Source organism: Epinephelus moara, chromosome 20 (genome assembly GCF_006386435.1).
Source record: "Epinephelus moara isolate mb chromosome 20, YSFRI_EMoa_1.0, whole genome shotgun sequence".
NCBI classification, from domain to species: domain Eukaryota; kingdom Metazoa; phylum Chordata; class Actinopteri; order Perciformes; family Serranidae; genus Epinephelus; species Epinephelus moara.
The window spans coordinates 23,584,267-23,597,845 of record NC_065525.1 but is presented as its reverse complement, the minus strand read 5'-3'; the positions used below and the strand labels follow the sequence as shown (position 1 = coordinate 23,597,845).

Below are 13,579 nucleotides of genomic sequence, written 5' to 3'. Positions count from 1 at the left end.
GCAACTAGCTGGTAACATAGTGCTGCATTTAGCAGCTAATCAGCCGAATATTTCCCTCAGTAGTTTGTAGAGACCAAAACAGAGCTAAAAGAGAGAGAAAATTTACCTACATTGGCCGGGTGAACACTCAAAAAAACTCAAAATAAATGCAAACATTGCTTTGTGTCTGCTGGATGTGTAAATAGCTAACGAACTCTAAGCTAGTTGCTTACACATTCATAAGATCAGCTTTATAATGGGATGATATATCAATATTTTGTTCGTCACATAGACTGTATACTGGATACAGCCACCCACTGGTTTGTAGAGTCCCATTTTGAAGCTTAAGTTTGGCATTTTGGCCGTCACCACTTGGTTTTTTGGAGCCAGAAGTGACTAGATGTGGGTGGATCTAAATTATAGACTATGGTGACGCCAAAGCTATTCAATGAAGGACTGCACACAGTCTTTGCCCCAGTGAGAGCTATGAGGTATGACACATGTGTAATGTAACTGGTGCTGCAATTTAGGATGGTTACAGTGGACGATGACAGTAATAAAGGGATGGTGTACCAGGCTTTAAACATGTTTGTTTCTGCAATAGTTGGGCATTTTAACATGGGTGTCGATGAGGACTGACTTGCTCCTGGAGCCAGCCTCAAGTGGCCATTTAAGGAACTGTACTGGAACTGTTTTTGGCACTTCGGCGTTGCTTTCATTTTTCAGCCCAGATGGTTGCCGCTTGGTTTACAGCTTCCACTTCCCCCAAGTGTCCAAAAACCTAAAAAATCTGAATAAATTAGTGTGGAAACATAATAAATGCAGGATTAACACCTGGCTGAGACACTTAATAATAGGTTTTAATTTCATTTGTCACCCATCTGCATACATAGCACGTATTGTGCTCTTGATTAAAGGCCTCTGTCAGTGTGTGAAAGTAATCCTAACGCTCCTTTTTCTCCACAGAGGGTTCCTGTTTCAGACGTACCTGCACCTGCCTCCCCTGATTCAGCCCTCTCCTACACTCTGACTCGGCTGATTGGGGGTACAAACTACATCGTGTGGATGACCTCCAGCACGGTGCAGGGGGACGGAGGGGTCCAGAGCGAGCCACTAACCCTGTTCTTACCGGAAGACGGTCAGTCAGACACACATATGCACACAGTCCCACATACATAAATAAGAATAATTTTAAAAGAATAGACTTAAAGATAAAATACGACACATAACGCTAGGTAATTATTGGTAAAGGTAATTATTGCATAGGATGATTCAAAGTCTCGCTGGAGGGTGAGTCTGCACACTTTTTTCAAAACTCTTCAACTTCCAAAAAAAAAAAATTACATAAAAACTTGGCGATTGAAGACGTGACTTTCAGCCTGTTAGTGAAAGGAGATAACCGTCAGTCTGGCAAACTGGCTCTATTTTTGTCTGCCTGTGACTCTGTGCCTTGAAGACAGCCAGTTTGTGTTTCCTTTTGCTAAGCACGACGAAAGTTGTGAGGGATTAAAAAAAAAAAAAAGACAGAGCAAAAGAGAAAGATAGCGCAGAACCGTTTACGATATGATGACAGAGGAAAAACAAAGCCTGACGTGCTTTAAGAAAGTTCAAGCTGGGCTCATGCTACGATTGCATTGTTGCCACGGAAACCAAAATTTGGATGTAATATTTAGTTATACTTAGTGTTTTTGATGTCCTCAGTGGGAAAAAAAAGTGAAGTGTACATAAAGCTGATCTCTTTGTTTTTATGTTATTTTGGGAAAAATGGTGCAGACAGCCGCCACAGACTTTGTCACATACATTTCATGTTTGTGATTTTTTTTTTTTTTCTTGTTAACATATTCTCTGTCTCTGAATGATTACTGCTCATACTGACTCTGTATCTCTGCCTGTGCTCTAGCTGCTCCACTCTCAGCAAAGCAGCGGATCTCCAGGGCTCCTTGTCTCTTCCGCACAGCCAAGCCCCCCTGCTGGGCTCAGACCCCCACACACACCTGGCCCCTCACATCCACTCATTCATCTTATGGATCTGTCAAGTTTTATCTCCCCTTTCCCCTTCATCTCCCCCTTTTATTTCTTCTCTGTGTACCATGCGTTATTTTCGGAGGGGCTGAGACGATGAACAGGATGAGTATTTTCTCCTCAACCCCTTTTCTTTCCCAAGGTTTTCAGTATGTGAGTTTCCCTCCCAAATGCCTCTGTATGTTCCTGAATGGGCTGTTCATTTAGTCGGATATTGATTCTGTGTCTGTTTACTGTTTTCCTATGCTGTGTTTCTGTGTTGTTAAAGTAATGTCATGCCGTATTGTTCTACTTGATGTGCTGTTGTGGGTTTTGTTAATTACAACAATGCTGCCAATGATTATGACGGTGCTTGTGACAGATGATGATAATGATGATGATGATGATGGCTGGTGCGCTGTTCATTTTCCCTCAAGTGTCAGAGTGTGTATGGTTGATTGATGCCCTCATTTACTGCCTCGTAGTACAGTAAACTCACATCAAAGGGCTCACAGTTTTCAATCAGTCTAGTCACTGGTGGTTAATAATAATAACACTATTCTTCTTGTCTTGCTTCTGCAGTGCCAAGTGACTCGGTCCGAAACCTGACTGCTCAGATCTTCAGCTCCACGACCATCATCGTCAGCTGGGACCCTCCCATGGAGCCCAATGGCCGCCCCACCTACATGCTCACCTTACAGGAGGCCGGCACCCCCTTGGACGTATCCAACCAAGGGGCTCCGGCTGTCAACAAGACCATCAAGCACAACACAACTGACAATGTCTTCCTGTTCACCAGACTCAAGAAGTATTTCCCTTATGTGTTCACTGTTACCCCGGCAACTGCTGCTGGCGCTGCCTACAACCACACCAACACGTTGTATCTGAGAACAGATGATGATAGTGAGTTTATTTACACAGACATTCACTAATGGTGTATGGTTCATGTATTTATTGCGACACTTTTTCTCTTCAGTTCCTAGCTCTGCTCCATTGCTGGTGTCCACCAGGAATCTGTCGTCATCCTCTATCGAAGTGGTGTGGCAGCGCCCTCTAGAGGCCAATGGGGAGATAACAGAGTATACCCTCACTCTGTTTGGCCCGGGGGGCTCCAACATAACACATACCCTCGACACCTCCTTCACCCTCACCAAACTACTTCCATACACAGCTTATAACCTCACCATTACGGCTGCAACCCGCAAAGGCTCAGGGCCTTATCTGATGCTGCAGCTGCACACTGATGAAGGAGGTTAGTTTGAAAGCAGGTTTATAATATCTCTGAGATCCTAATTAGATGATACAAACTCATGAAACTGTGGATATACTGTCCGTTTCAACTTCTTCTCTATCTATCTAACTTTGTGTTTCAGGCCCCATGTCTCCTCCCCGTAACCTGACTATATATAACCACACAGCAGTCTCTGTGTGGCTGAGCTGGGAGCCTCCTCTGGAGCCCAATGGAGTGGTGATACAGTACGGCTTTAGGATCCGAGACCTCATCACACACACCGTTACACACAGGGTACCGTTAATTTCACACACCGAAAAAGCTGCTCCACACAACAACAGCACTCACACTTGCACACACTTGGTAAAAGTACACACTGTCACACTTACGGTAGCTCTAATTTCACACTCCAGATACCACTCAGCAGTAACACTATACGTACACACACATGCACATATGTGTGCTGATAAAATAAAACATTATCCACTCCAGTAATCAGGATTTGATGATTTAATCTCCTGTGTCACTTTATGTGTGTGTATGTAGAACTCCTCTGGCTTGTCGACCACAGAGTATATATCAGGCTTCAGGCCTCATAGCTCCTACGAGATCAGTGTTTACAGTTACACCAGAGTGGGCCATGGGAATCAGTTCAGCAGCCCTGTGACCTTCACGACTAACGAGTCAGGTAAAGTACACACTCTCTACACATGAGAGATGTAACACTGATTTAGGTCACTGCTTGTTTTGTGGTTCAAAATTGATTTGTACTGTATTTTCACTTCACTTCAGAATACCTTATTTGTCCCTTAAGGAGCAATTAAAAGGAAGCAGGTTTGCAGACATAAAAACACACAAAAAACACTTTCATCCACATGCATCTAAAAAATAAAAAATTGACAGAGTAAGAACTTAAAAGAAAAGAATAGGAAAAACAAGTTAAAAGATATAAGAGCTTGTGGCCAGTCTATAGCAGTCCAACAAAGTCTAAAAGTTCTGTACAAAGAGCAAATCTTATCATCTCATTAAACTCAGCTGTTCACAACTCATATGGCTTCTGAGATAAAAACCAAACTTTCATCTATTTGCTTTAAATACATGCAATCTAACACCAATTCCCGATGCCTTTGGCTTAAAGTAGTCATGAAGGGCATGTGTGGGGTCACTGATAATCGCACAGGCCTTCCTGAGGCTGTGCAAGGGAGCTTATTGTTTAGCCAGTAATTTCTGAGGTTATCAACACCTTACAATCAGCCATTCCTTTTTTTCTTTGCTTTTAATAATTCAAAGTGTTATTGAATTTTATAGAGAGAATATTAAAAAACAAAAAGCTAAACAAAACAAAGCCCCGGCAGGTAACCAGACACTGATGTAAGAGGCAGTTATTTGGTTGCACTAACGTGGTAGGCATTAGTATTTATGACAACAATTATAGATTCTTATCAAGGTTAGGTTGCTCCCTCAGATATAAACCCACTAAAGCCTAGTCTTATTGTGTTTTAACCATGTTGTTACAGTTAAATCGTCCCAACGTCTTTTCACATGCAACAGTTTCTATCATTTGTTCCCACTACATTTTCAGTGTAGGAGTTTGAGGCTCTTTCTAACATCTTAGAATCAGCTGGACACAGATTATTAAGCTAGCTGTTAATACTCGAAATGCAAATTCACAAACTGCAGCACTCCAGTTTTGTCCCCAAGGAGACACAATTCTGGTGATCTGGGTGGTAAACATTCTCACCATTCACCAAAATATTCCACAGCATTCCTCTGTGAGGGAGAGACCATGGGACACTCCCATAGTGCGTGCATGTATGTACCATGCTCTGTTTTACATTTCCAATAGGGCTGCCCCAGACTAAGAATTTTCCTAATCGACCAGTAGTCGTCATTTAGGGCCATTAGTCGACTAGTCACTTATTTAATTATTAAATGATATATTTTGGGCGGGGCAACACAATGGTTTGAGTTGAAGGTGTGAGAAAGAATAGTATCAGTAACATTGTTAACACTGTGCTACATTACAGAGAAATACAAAACCGTACTAATGAACCTTCCTTAATATAGGCCTATATTTTATCTACAAGTGCACGTCACACACTGAGCGAGCCGCCTGTTAATGACGCTGTCGGCAAAGCAGTAATAATTGTGCTAAGTGGCTAATGGGCATGTAGCTACGTCATGTTTGTAGTCGACCAGTGAAGATGAGTTTACATATCACCTTGGGTTCGTCCTTCACCTTCTCAAAATGATCCCACACTTTGGATTTCCTGCCCGACATGTTATTAACTAGCCTGTGTAATAACCGCAGGTACCAGCCCTGTGAATCAATGTGACTCCTGTCTGACTGCTGAGTGTGGCCACTTCATGTGTCTGTCCTTTCAAATTACATTCCTACATGGTCCAGCCATATAGGTTTGGATTTATTTTGACAAGGCATTATTAAGTTATCTTTAGTTAGACCCTTTTTATTGAGTCTTGTAGTCTTGTGTTTAAATTAAAGAAATTTGCCTCTGGTTTTTCTGATATATTTCCCATTGTTCGGAAAAAAAATCCCATGTTTCTCCATTAAATCTACAACACATGTCTCTCATTATCTTAAGATTTTTGCAACCACTGTATTTACCCCAGGACACATCTCATACCCCTTTGATGCTTTATGAAACATTATGGTAGCTATAGGTAGCACTCTTCTTTCCCTTTAATACAGTGTCTAATTTATGAATATTTCTAAAGATGGCCATGTCCCTGCAAATTAAATTTTGCCTCATTCTGTTACAGTAAAGGAAATTGCCCTCTTTGAATAGGTCATCCAGTATGCTGATACCTTTTCGTAACAACATCTTTTATATACTTCTTGCCAAACTGTCTTGGACTGCTTGGATGGGATTCGTCATATTATTTTTCACCCTTATTTAATGTTTGTGCTAGAGCCTCAGTAGGTGTAAAAGGAGAAGTAAGATCCTGTTCAATGCGGATCCAGTACTTTGAAAATTTGTTCTGTCCCAGTGTCTGGCAAGCTTCAAAAATCCATTCTTATCCTTTTGACAAATGCATGTCAACTAACAAATGTATAAAAAAAAATCAATGACAATCTGTAAAGTTTGTCTGCAGACTGCACACTTGAAGTTTCCCCTCACCCAGAGTCCTGCAGCCTTTTTTTCAGCATGTACAATTAAAGGTCAATACTGTAATTGAATTTGGTTCATCTCTCTGACAGTGGACAGTGAAGAATGCTAACTAAAGCTAATGCTAGTCTAACAATGTCACTGTCTCATCTCTGTCTGCAGTGTCTGACACAGTGGGGAACCTGTCTTGCTCAGGAGTGAGCTGGGATTCAGTTCAGCTGTTTTGGGAGCTTCCGGCCAACCCTAACGGGCAGATCATATTTTATGAGATTCTAGTGGAGGTAGACTCGCAGTCTTACACACACCAGGCTTACGCACCAGAGTACACAGTGACTGGGTTATCTCCAGACCAGGAGTACATGCTCACTGTGGCTGCAGTCAACTCTGCAGGACCTGGAGACAGACTAAACTGTACTGCATCCACTCTGTCTGAATCAGGTAGTCAGTCTCACTGCACTGTGTAACATTTTGGCTTGTAAATGCTTTTATACAGCAGTGCAAAAAATGAATAGTTTAATCTTCTTTTTTTTCCCTTTAAAAGCCCCGGCTGCCCCTCGCTTTCTCACCATTTCTCAGGTCACACCTAACAATGTGACACTTGAGTGGGCTCCGCCACTTTCCATTCCAGGCCTGCTGAAAGAGTACCACGTCATCGCACAGCTGCTTTCGACTGTTTGTGAACCGAATACACTAACTACTGCACAGCCGGCCCCAGAGGACGAACTGCCCTCGGACTGTGTGGACTCTGTTGTCACTGTGTCAGTGAATGCTTCGGACGGAGTTGAAGAGAATGAGCACAGCATCACACTTCAGTCCCTGGCAAAGTACAGATACTACCGCTTCAAAGTGGCTGCTGTGACCAACGCTGGAGTGGGAGAATACACGCACTGGAACTACGCACGCACCCTGGCTGGAAGTAAGAACGTCACAGTGATGCAATGACCTTTTTGTGTTGCCAGGGCAGAGTTGGCAGTTAGTCATGACCTCAGGAGGAATATTTGACTAATAAATCTGTAAGTTTTTTTCAGGGTGTTCCAGTAAAAAAAATATACAGTATTTTTAACCCTATCTGGACTGATGTATGGACATTCTTAAGTAAATTAAATTGTATCTTGTGGAAGATCTTCATGCATAGTGTAAGCAGGTTTCTCTCATGTCTTGCCTATAAACATACAGGTTACTGAATTAACTTTCAAAGGGCTGTGGGTGAAGTAAGAGCACAGGGACAGCTTCTCTGTGTACTTGATCCACTTTAATGTCCAAAAAAGAACGTAGGACAACTGAATACTGACAACAATAGTGGCATCTCACATCTTATATATCCTCCTGAGACCCGAACTTTTGTTTGGTATGCATTTTTATTTTCTCAGAGCTATTTGGGACCAGTAGGACCCAATAAGTATAAAAAACTAAACACTCAACGACAATTAAATCCCAATGACTTCAAACGAGTACTTCCTAATTAACAGAGTCTGAGCTTGTTACTGTTGCTAAAATTGGTCAACTTTGTTGCCATATCAAACTACAAACATTATTAACCATAAATAAACAAGTTTCAACCATAAACTATGATCAGGTTTTGCGCCGTGTCCACTTTTGTGTCGGGATCGGCTGCAGACTGACTTGGCAGAGATGGCTGCCATCTTGTTTTTACATGGATTAGTGTATTGTGCTCCTACTACCACTAGATGGCACAAAAAAGTGTCCATGAATGAGGACAACAGGTTTAAGTTAAGTAGAATGACATATGAGGTCATGTAAACCCAAAATATATGAGAACACAGGGTCTCAGGAGGATATCATTCTGCCAGACTTAATCATAACTCTCATTACCTGCACGTAAGGTGCACGATATTAAATAGTCCCAAATTAAACGTAAAGCGGCACATAAAATATTTAAACAATATATGAATGTAGTTAACATTAAATTATGTAGATGCAATATAATGAACAGAGAAAAACAAGACAATCTACTGGATACATCCTCATCCATCCTATAATCATTAGTTGAAACATCTCAATGCATTCAGAATGAGCAGAAACCACTGATCATTACCTCTACTTGTTTTTTCAGTGGTTCACACTCTCATAGCACTGTGTTGCTACCCTGCACTCCCTGTAACGCAGCCTTTTCTCTTTTTAAAACCTGCTATGCTTATTAATAGCAGCAGTGGGATTTGTGCAATAAAATCTGGTGGTATAATGTTAAAGACTTTGAGGTGAATCACAGGGAAAAACAGATATATGGGTTTGATAGTAGATCAGTAGGTGATTTTATGATTTGTTAAAACATGCCTCTGTAGAAAACTGAACATATTGATTTATTGATTGATAGAGAACCACATTAAACAACAGCAAAACTACATCAAGCCTCATTTATCTAGGCTTATGCTCAGTACTTCCAAAATTCATGTGTTTCGGAAGTACTGAGTATATGACTGGATAAATGAGACTTGGATTATACTGCAGGAGTTGTGTGAGTTTGTAAACAGATGTTTTGATATAGTCTTGCTGTTTGTGGACCCTAATCAAGTAATAAATCAATATGTTCATCATTTTCCCTGGAGGCTAATTCAAGGTTACACTGCATGACTAATTGATTAACAAGTATCATTTTGTGAGTGAAGTATTCCTTTAACTTTTTTGATTTAATAGCACATAATAAGCATTCTGTGTTTCTCCTATCGCCTCCCTCAGACCCTGACGAACCTCCACGTGACCTTAAAGTAACCGCCACCTCCAACAGCCTTCGCATTGCATGGGGTGCTCCAGCCATTCTCTCTGGACCAACTTCGTATCTTGTGCAGGTCACCTCACCGAGTTTCATTTTTACAAACACACAAATATGAATGTGTCATGACATGTTAGATTTTCTCAGTACAGATTATCTTGGTGAAGGTTTTAACACATGGTGTGGTAAAATGCAAACATTATGAAATTACTCAGACTGTGCTCATTCACATTTAGGTATTAAATCTTTTCATGAACTCCCCTGTCACACCAGGTGGATGGCCCTGGTTTAAACATCTCAACAGTCCGTGCTCCAGGAGAACTGACAACTCTCGTTGTGACTAACTTGACTGCTTTCACTCGTTACTTTGTGACTGTCATTGCCTTCACTGGTCCTTTGGAAAACGCCACAAGTGATGGGAAAGCCATTGGGCCTATTGGATTTCAAACACTGGAGGAGGGTATGTGGAAATTTACATTTTGGCAGTTCCTGTAACAGCTACTACCCACCCGTAAATATCACCAAATATCTTTTTTCTCTCCTGTATCATTTCTACTCTGTCCTCAGAGCCCAAAGACCCTCCCAAGAATGTGATAGTATCAGTTATCCCAGAGGAAGTGAACCGTGTGAAGGTGACTTTCACCCCTCCAGAGGAGCCCAATGGAAACATAACTGCTTACTATGTGTACATCTACGAAAAGGGCCAGCTGGTCAAGAACATCAGCCTTAATATCACCCAACGAGACCAAAACAATCTGACTGCAGTCATAGAGGGCCTGAAGGGAGGACACAGCTACAGCATACAGGTGAAGAACAACACACACACACAGACACACACACAGTACACACCAGAGGTGGGACTGCGTCATTGTTTTGGAGGACAATTAAGTCTTAAGTCTTTGCACTCAAGTCCCAAGTTGAGTTCTTTAGTTTCAAGTCCTAAATAAGTCATAATGAGCGCTTCACCAAATATAATAACACTTTAACAACATTGTAATATATTAACTTTACAAAAATAATGGCTGTTTCTCTAAATATGTATTTGTTTTATTAAAACAAGTTTGTTGGAGGTTGTTCCATATCCACCTGTAATTTTTCAACCTACACCTTTTGCATACTACACTTTTTTGGTAGTTTTTTTTTAACTGGTACTCAGTAAGATAATGTTAGTTCTTAATGGTTCTCTCCTGCAAATTGATTGGATGCTGTCAAATTGGTTCAAGTGTATCTGGGGAATTAAGTGAGAAATTGCTGGAAAAGAATAATATAAATGTTAGTTGATTCTATGGTACACTTTTAAATAACATACTTTTCAATCTTTGGGCTTGGGGGAAAGATATCAGGTATTTTCAAGTCACAATTGCAAGTCAGCCCTTGTCAGCTGTTTTTCATTCAATTTAGCATGTTGAATTGGTGTTGGCCTTGGCGGAGCCCGTCAGTGAATTAAATCATTCTGATTGTGAGTTCAGCTCAGTGCACAAAAATAGAAGTGATGAAAGCAAGAAAGCAAGTCAAGAGTGTGTGAGATTGAAACAAACTTATTGTGTAAGGTTGTGTTTGTGTTCGCCAGCGCACGGTAAATGTCATTTGTTCTTTCAACATCTGGTTGTGTTGTTAATGTGCTAACTGGCTATGCTGCATCTTGAATCCGTCCTGTCGGTCCTCTGGTTTCTCTTTTTGAATGACGCATAGAGAGAACTGCCGCCTGCTCGTTCGGAGAGTTATTTCCTCTCACGGAATTGCAGAACGTATGTGCTAGTTAGCCATAGGCTGTCGTCTTTGCGGTGTGTTGAAGTGCCACTTTTTGGCCGAGACTCAGGCGATGTGAGGCGACACAACAGTGACCTTTGTTTCCACTAGTTCTTTGATGCTGGAGTGGAGTGTTTGGGCCCTTAAAGTCCAAGTCGAGTTGGAAGTCTTTTTTGATTTTGTCAAGTCGGGTCTAAAGTCATCAAAATTGGGATTCAAGTCTGACTTGAGTCCAGACCTCTGTTACACACACGGTCACAAACACCTACAAGTTTGTTCACTGGTGTGTGTTTCCTTTTCTTTAACTCCTGTCTGTGCCTGTCTCTCTTTCTGATTTCTTCTCTCCTTTCTTCTGTTTGTAGATTTCAGCAAAGAACGGGGCTGGGAGGAGCCCACCCAGCCCGCATGTCCAGATAACCACAGGCATCAGAGGTACAAGTCCCTCTTTTTTATGTGTGCTCTGCACCGCTATACAGTGTTTCTCCCTTTCTTGTTGTAGCAGTGCAGCATAGATGTGAGACACAGAACTGTGCCGCTGCACAGTATCATCAGTGCAGACCTGCTCTGACACAGCAAATGTAACTCAGCAATTTTCTCAGATGTGTGTTCATGATGCAGAGGTCTGAGCAGTTTGTCATGATTTAGATGTAAATGCATCAGACGAAAACCACATCTTCCCACACACTGTGGTCACACAACAACCTCTGTGTGTGTGTTTGTGTGTGTATGTGTGTGTGTGTGTGTGTGTGTGTGTGTGTGTGTGTGTGTGTGTGTGCTCCTCTGTGTTCACACGTGCGTGTTTTGCAGCCCCAGCCAAGCCAACCCAAAGACCCCAGGCAGTGCTGGGCCATGGAGGGGTTGCCATGGTAACCCACAGGAGTATCACCATCCGCATGCCTGCCTGTTTCTATAGTGACGACAATGGACCAATCACAAAAATCCAGGTCATCGTGGCCGAGTCAGGGGGTATGACTCTTCAAAAAAACATTGACAGCCGTCACTTTTAGTTGAATACACTTGGGTATCGGTCTTGTTTGTGCTTTAAGCCTCAAGTAGAATCTTGCTTTACAGTACGTCACTCTGTCCTAAGCTCACAACAGACAAAATGTATGCAGAAGCCAAAGGGCTTAACGTCAGCACAAATTTGACTCAGTCCCCCTGCGATTCCTTTCCTCTCTAACTGGCTTACTCATCCTGTCACAGTGAAAGACATCCAGAACTTGACCAACTGGAAGAATGCATTTTTTGTTCGTCCTGCCCCTTACCTGACCGACAAGGGGTTCCCCAACCCGCCATGTTCCATGTGGGACGGGACGTCGCACACAGATGCACACATCAGAAGTGGTCATAGTTCGTCCAGAGGTGGGCGGCCCCTGTTGAAGCACAATCACACTAATGCAGCAACATACGTAATCGGAGGGGACGATGAGTGTGTTAAGGAGAACAACACTGATAGTTTCTGCAATGGACCTCTGAAGCCAAACACCGTCTATGTGTGAGTGCACCACACACTCCACCACACAACTACTTAAAAATGTTGTATGTACATTTTTTTTGTAATAATCTAATGCTGACACTGGGCTGTTGTTTCATATTTACCAGGTTTAAGTTCAGAGCCACTAACATCAATGACCAATACACAGACTCTGAGTACTCAGAGCACATCAAGACTGCAGGTATTTATATTCATCCCGGTGTTACACTACATTAAAAAATGTTTTGTTGATTTATGTGTGATGTTGTCACCTCTGTCTCTTTTCACTCTCTCTGTAGTGGACGGGCTGTTAACCAGAGATGAACAGATCATTCTGGGCGTTCTGCTCTCCTTCTTCTTGGCAGTGTTGCTCATCATTATCATCTGTGGCTCCGTCAAGTAAGATGGCAACAAGCATTTAATCATTTGCCAGCATTCATATATTAAAGGTATACTGTGCAGGATTGTCAGTTATTGTTTGCAGACACACTCGTCAGCAAAAGTAAAAGTAAACGCAAACCCCAGATTCACTCTCGTTTGGCATTTTTCACGGCTGTGTCTCTTGGATGTCTGCTGTTTACAGTCTGACAGCTGGTGGCTATCTTTTTATAAACCTCCGAGCTCACCTGAGGGCTGTGGGGGTGCACACCCATAAACGTCCCGAGCACAGAAAATAAAAAAGTACAGGCAAAGTGCAGAGTCCCTGCAGAAAAATACACCACTGCACACTTCCAGTGGGTCATAAGTCATAATTTAAAGGGATAACTTCAGTATGAGTCTATACATTGTTTTTTAGGAAAATCCTGCATAGTATACCTTTTACTAAAACACTGCATTGATTGCAATTTAGTATTAGTGCACAAAAAACTGTGTGTAAAGTCTTGTATAAATATGGGTAATTTTGCTTTGCATAATGTCCAGTAAATCAGTTTATTTTTTTATTATGTTTTTACAAAAAGAAAAAAAGCAGATACAGTAAAACCAATGACAACAGGCAGGGACATCATAGGTAAAGGGGTAAATTTTTAACATCTTGTAAAAAAGGAAATGAGAAGAAACAAGGTTACACTGTACTGTAGGATCCCTTATGTCCATGATTGTCCTTGGAGATCCCTGACTTTGATTCCTGGAAATCCAGGGTATTTTTAAGGAGGGAGAAATCTTCCTCTCAGGGGAATAAAACAAATTTCACCAAACAAAAGAAATATATAAACAAAAGATCACTTCAAAGTCGAATAAGATTTCAATTTTTCCAATATTTTTCACATTTTTTAGTAGCATGTTCC

The 13,579-nt window shown here is 41.6% G+C and overlaps 1 protein-coding gene across 4 annotated transcripts in view; it reads left to right on the top strand.

Moving 5' to 3' along the window:
- ptprq (protein tyrosine phosphatase receptor type Q) overlaps positions 1–13,579 on the top strand; it is a 58,793-nt gene that overhangs the window by 30,872 nt on the left and 14,342 nt on the right. For all 4 annotated transcript variants that reach the window (XM_050074117.1, XM_050074116.1, XM_050074118.1 and 1 more), the window contains exons 34-47: positions 2,563–2,883; positions 2,957–3,232; positions 3,354–3,505; positions 3,758–3,899; positions 6,502–6,777; positions 6,881–7,255; positions 9,037–9,146; positions 9,344–9,530; positions 9,638–9,876; positions 11,182–11,251; positions 11,627–11,785; positions 12,023–12,314; positions 12,422–12,495; positions 12,593–12,692. In XM_050074117.1, the coding sequence (XP_049930074.1) occupies positions 2,563–2,883; positions 2,957–3,232; positions 3,354–3,505; positions 3,758–3,899; positions 6,502–6,777; positions 6,881–7,255; positions 9,037–9,146; positions 9,344–9,530; positions 9,638–9,876; positions 11,182–11,251; positions 11,627–11,785; positions 12,023–12,314; positions 12,422–12,495; positions 12,593–12,692 (2,773 nt within the window). The remainder of the gene's footprint in view (positions 1–2,562; positions 2,884–2,956; positions 3,233–3,353; positions 3,506–3,757; positions 3,900–6,501; positions 6,778–6,880; positions 7,256–9,036; positions 9,147–9,343; positions 9,531–9,637; positions 9,877–11,181; positions 11,252–11,626; positions 11,786–12,022; positions 12,315–12,421; positions 12,496–12,592; positions 12,693–13,579) is intronic.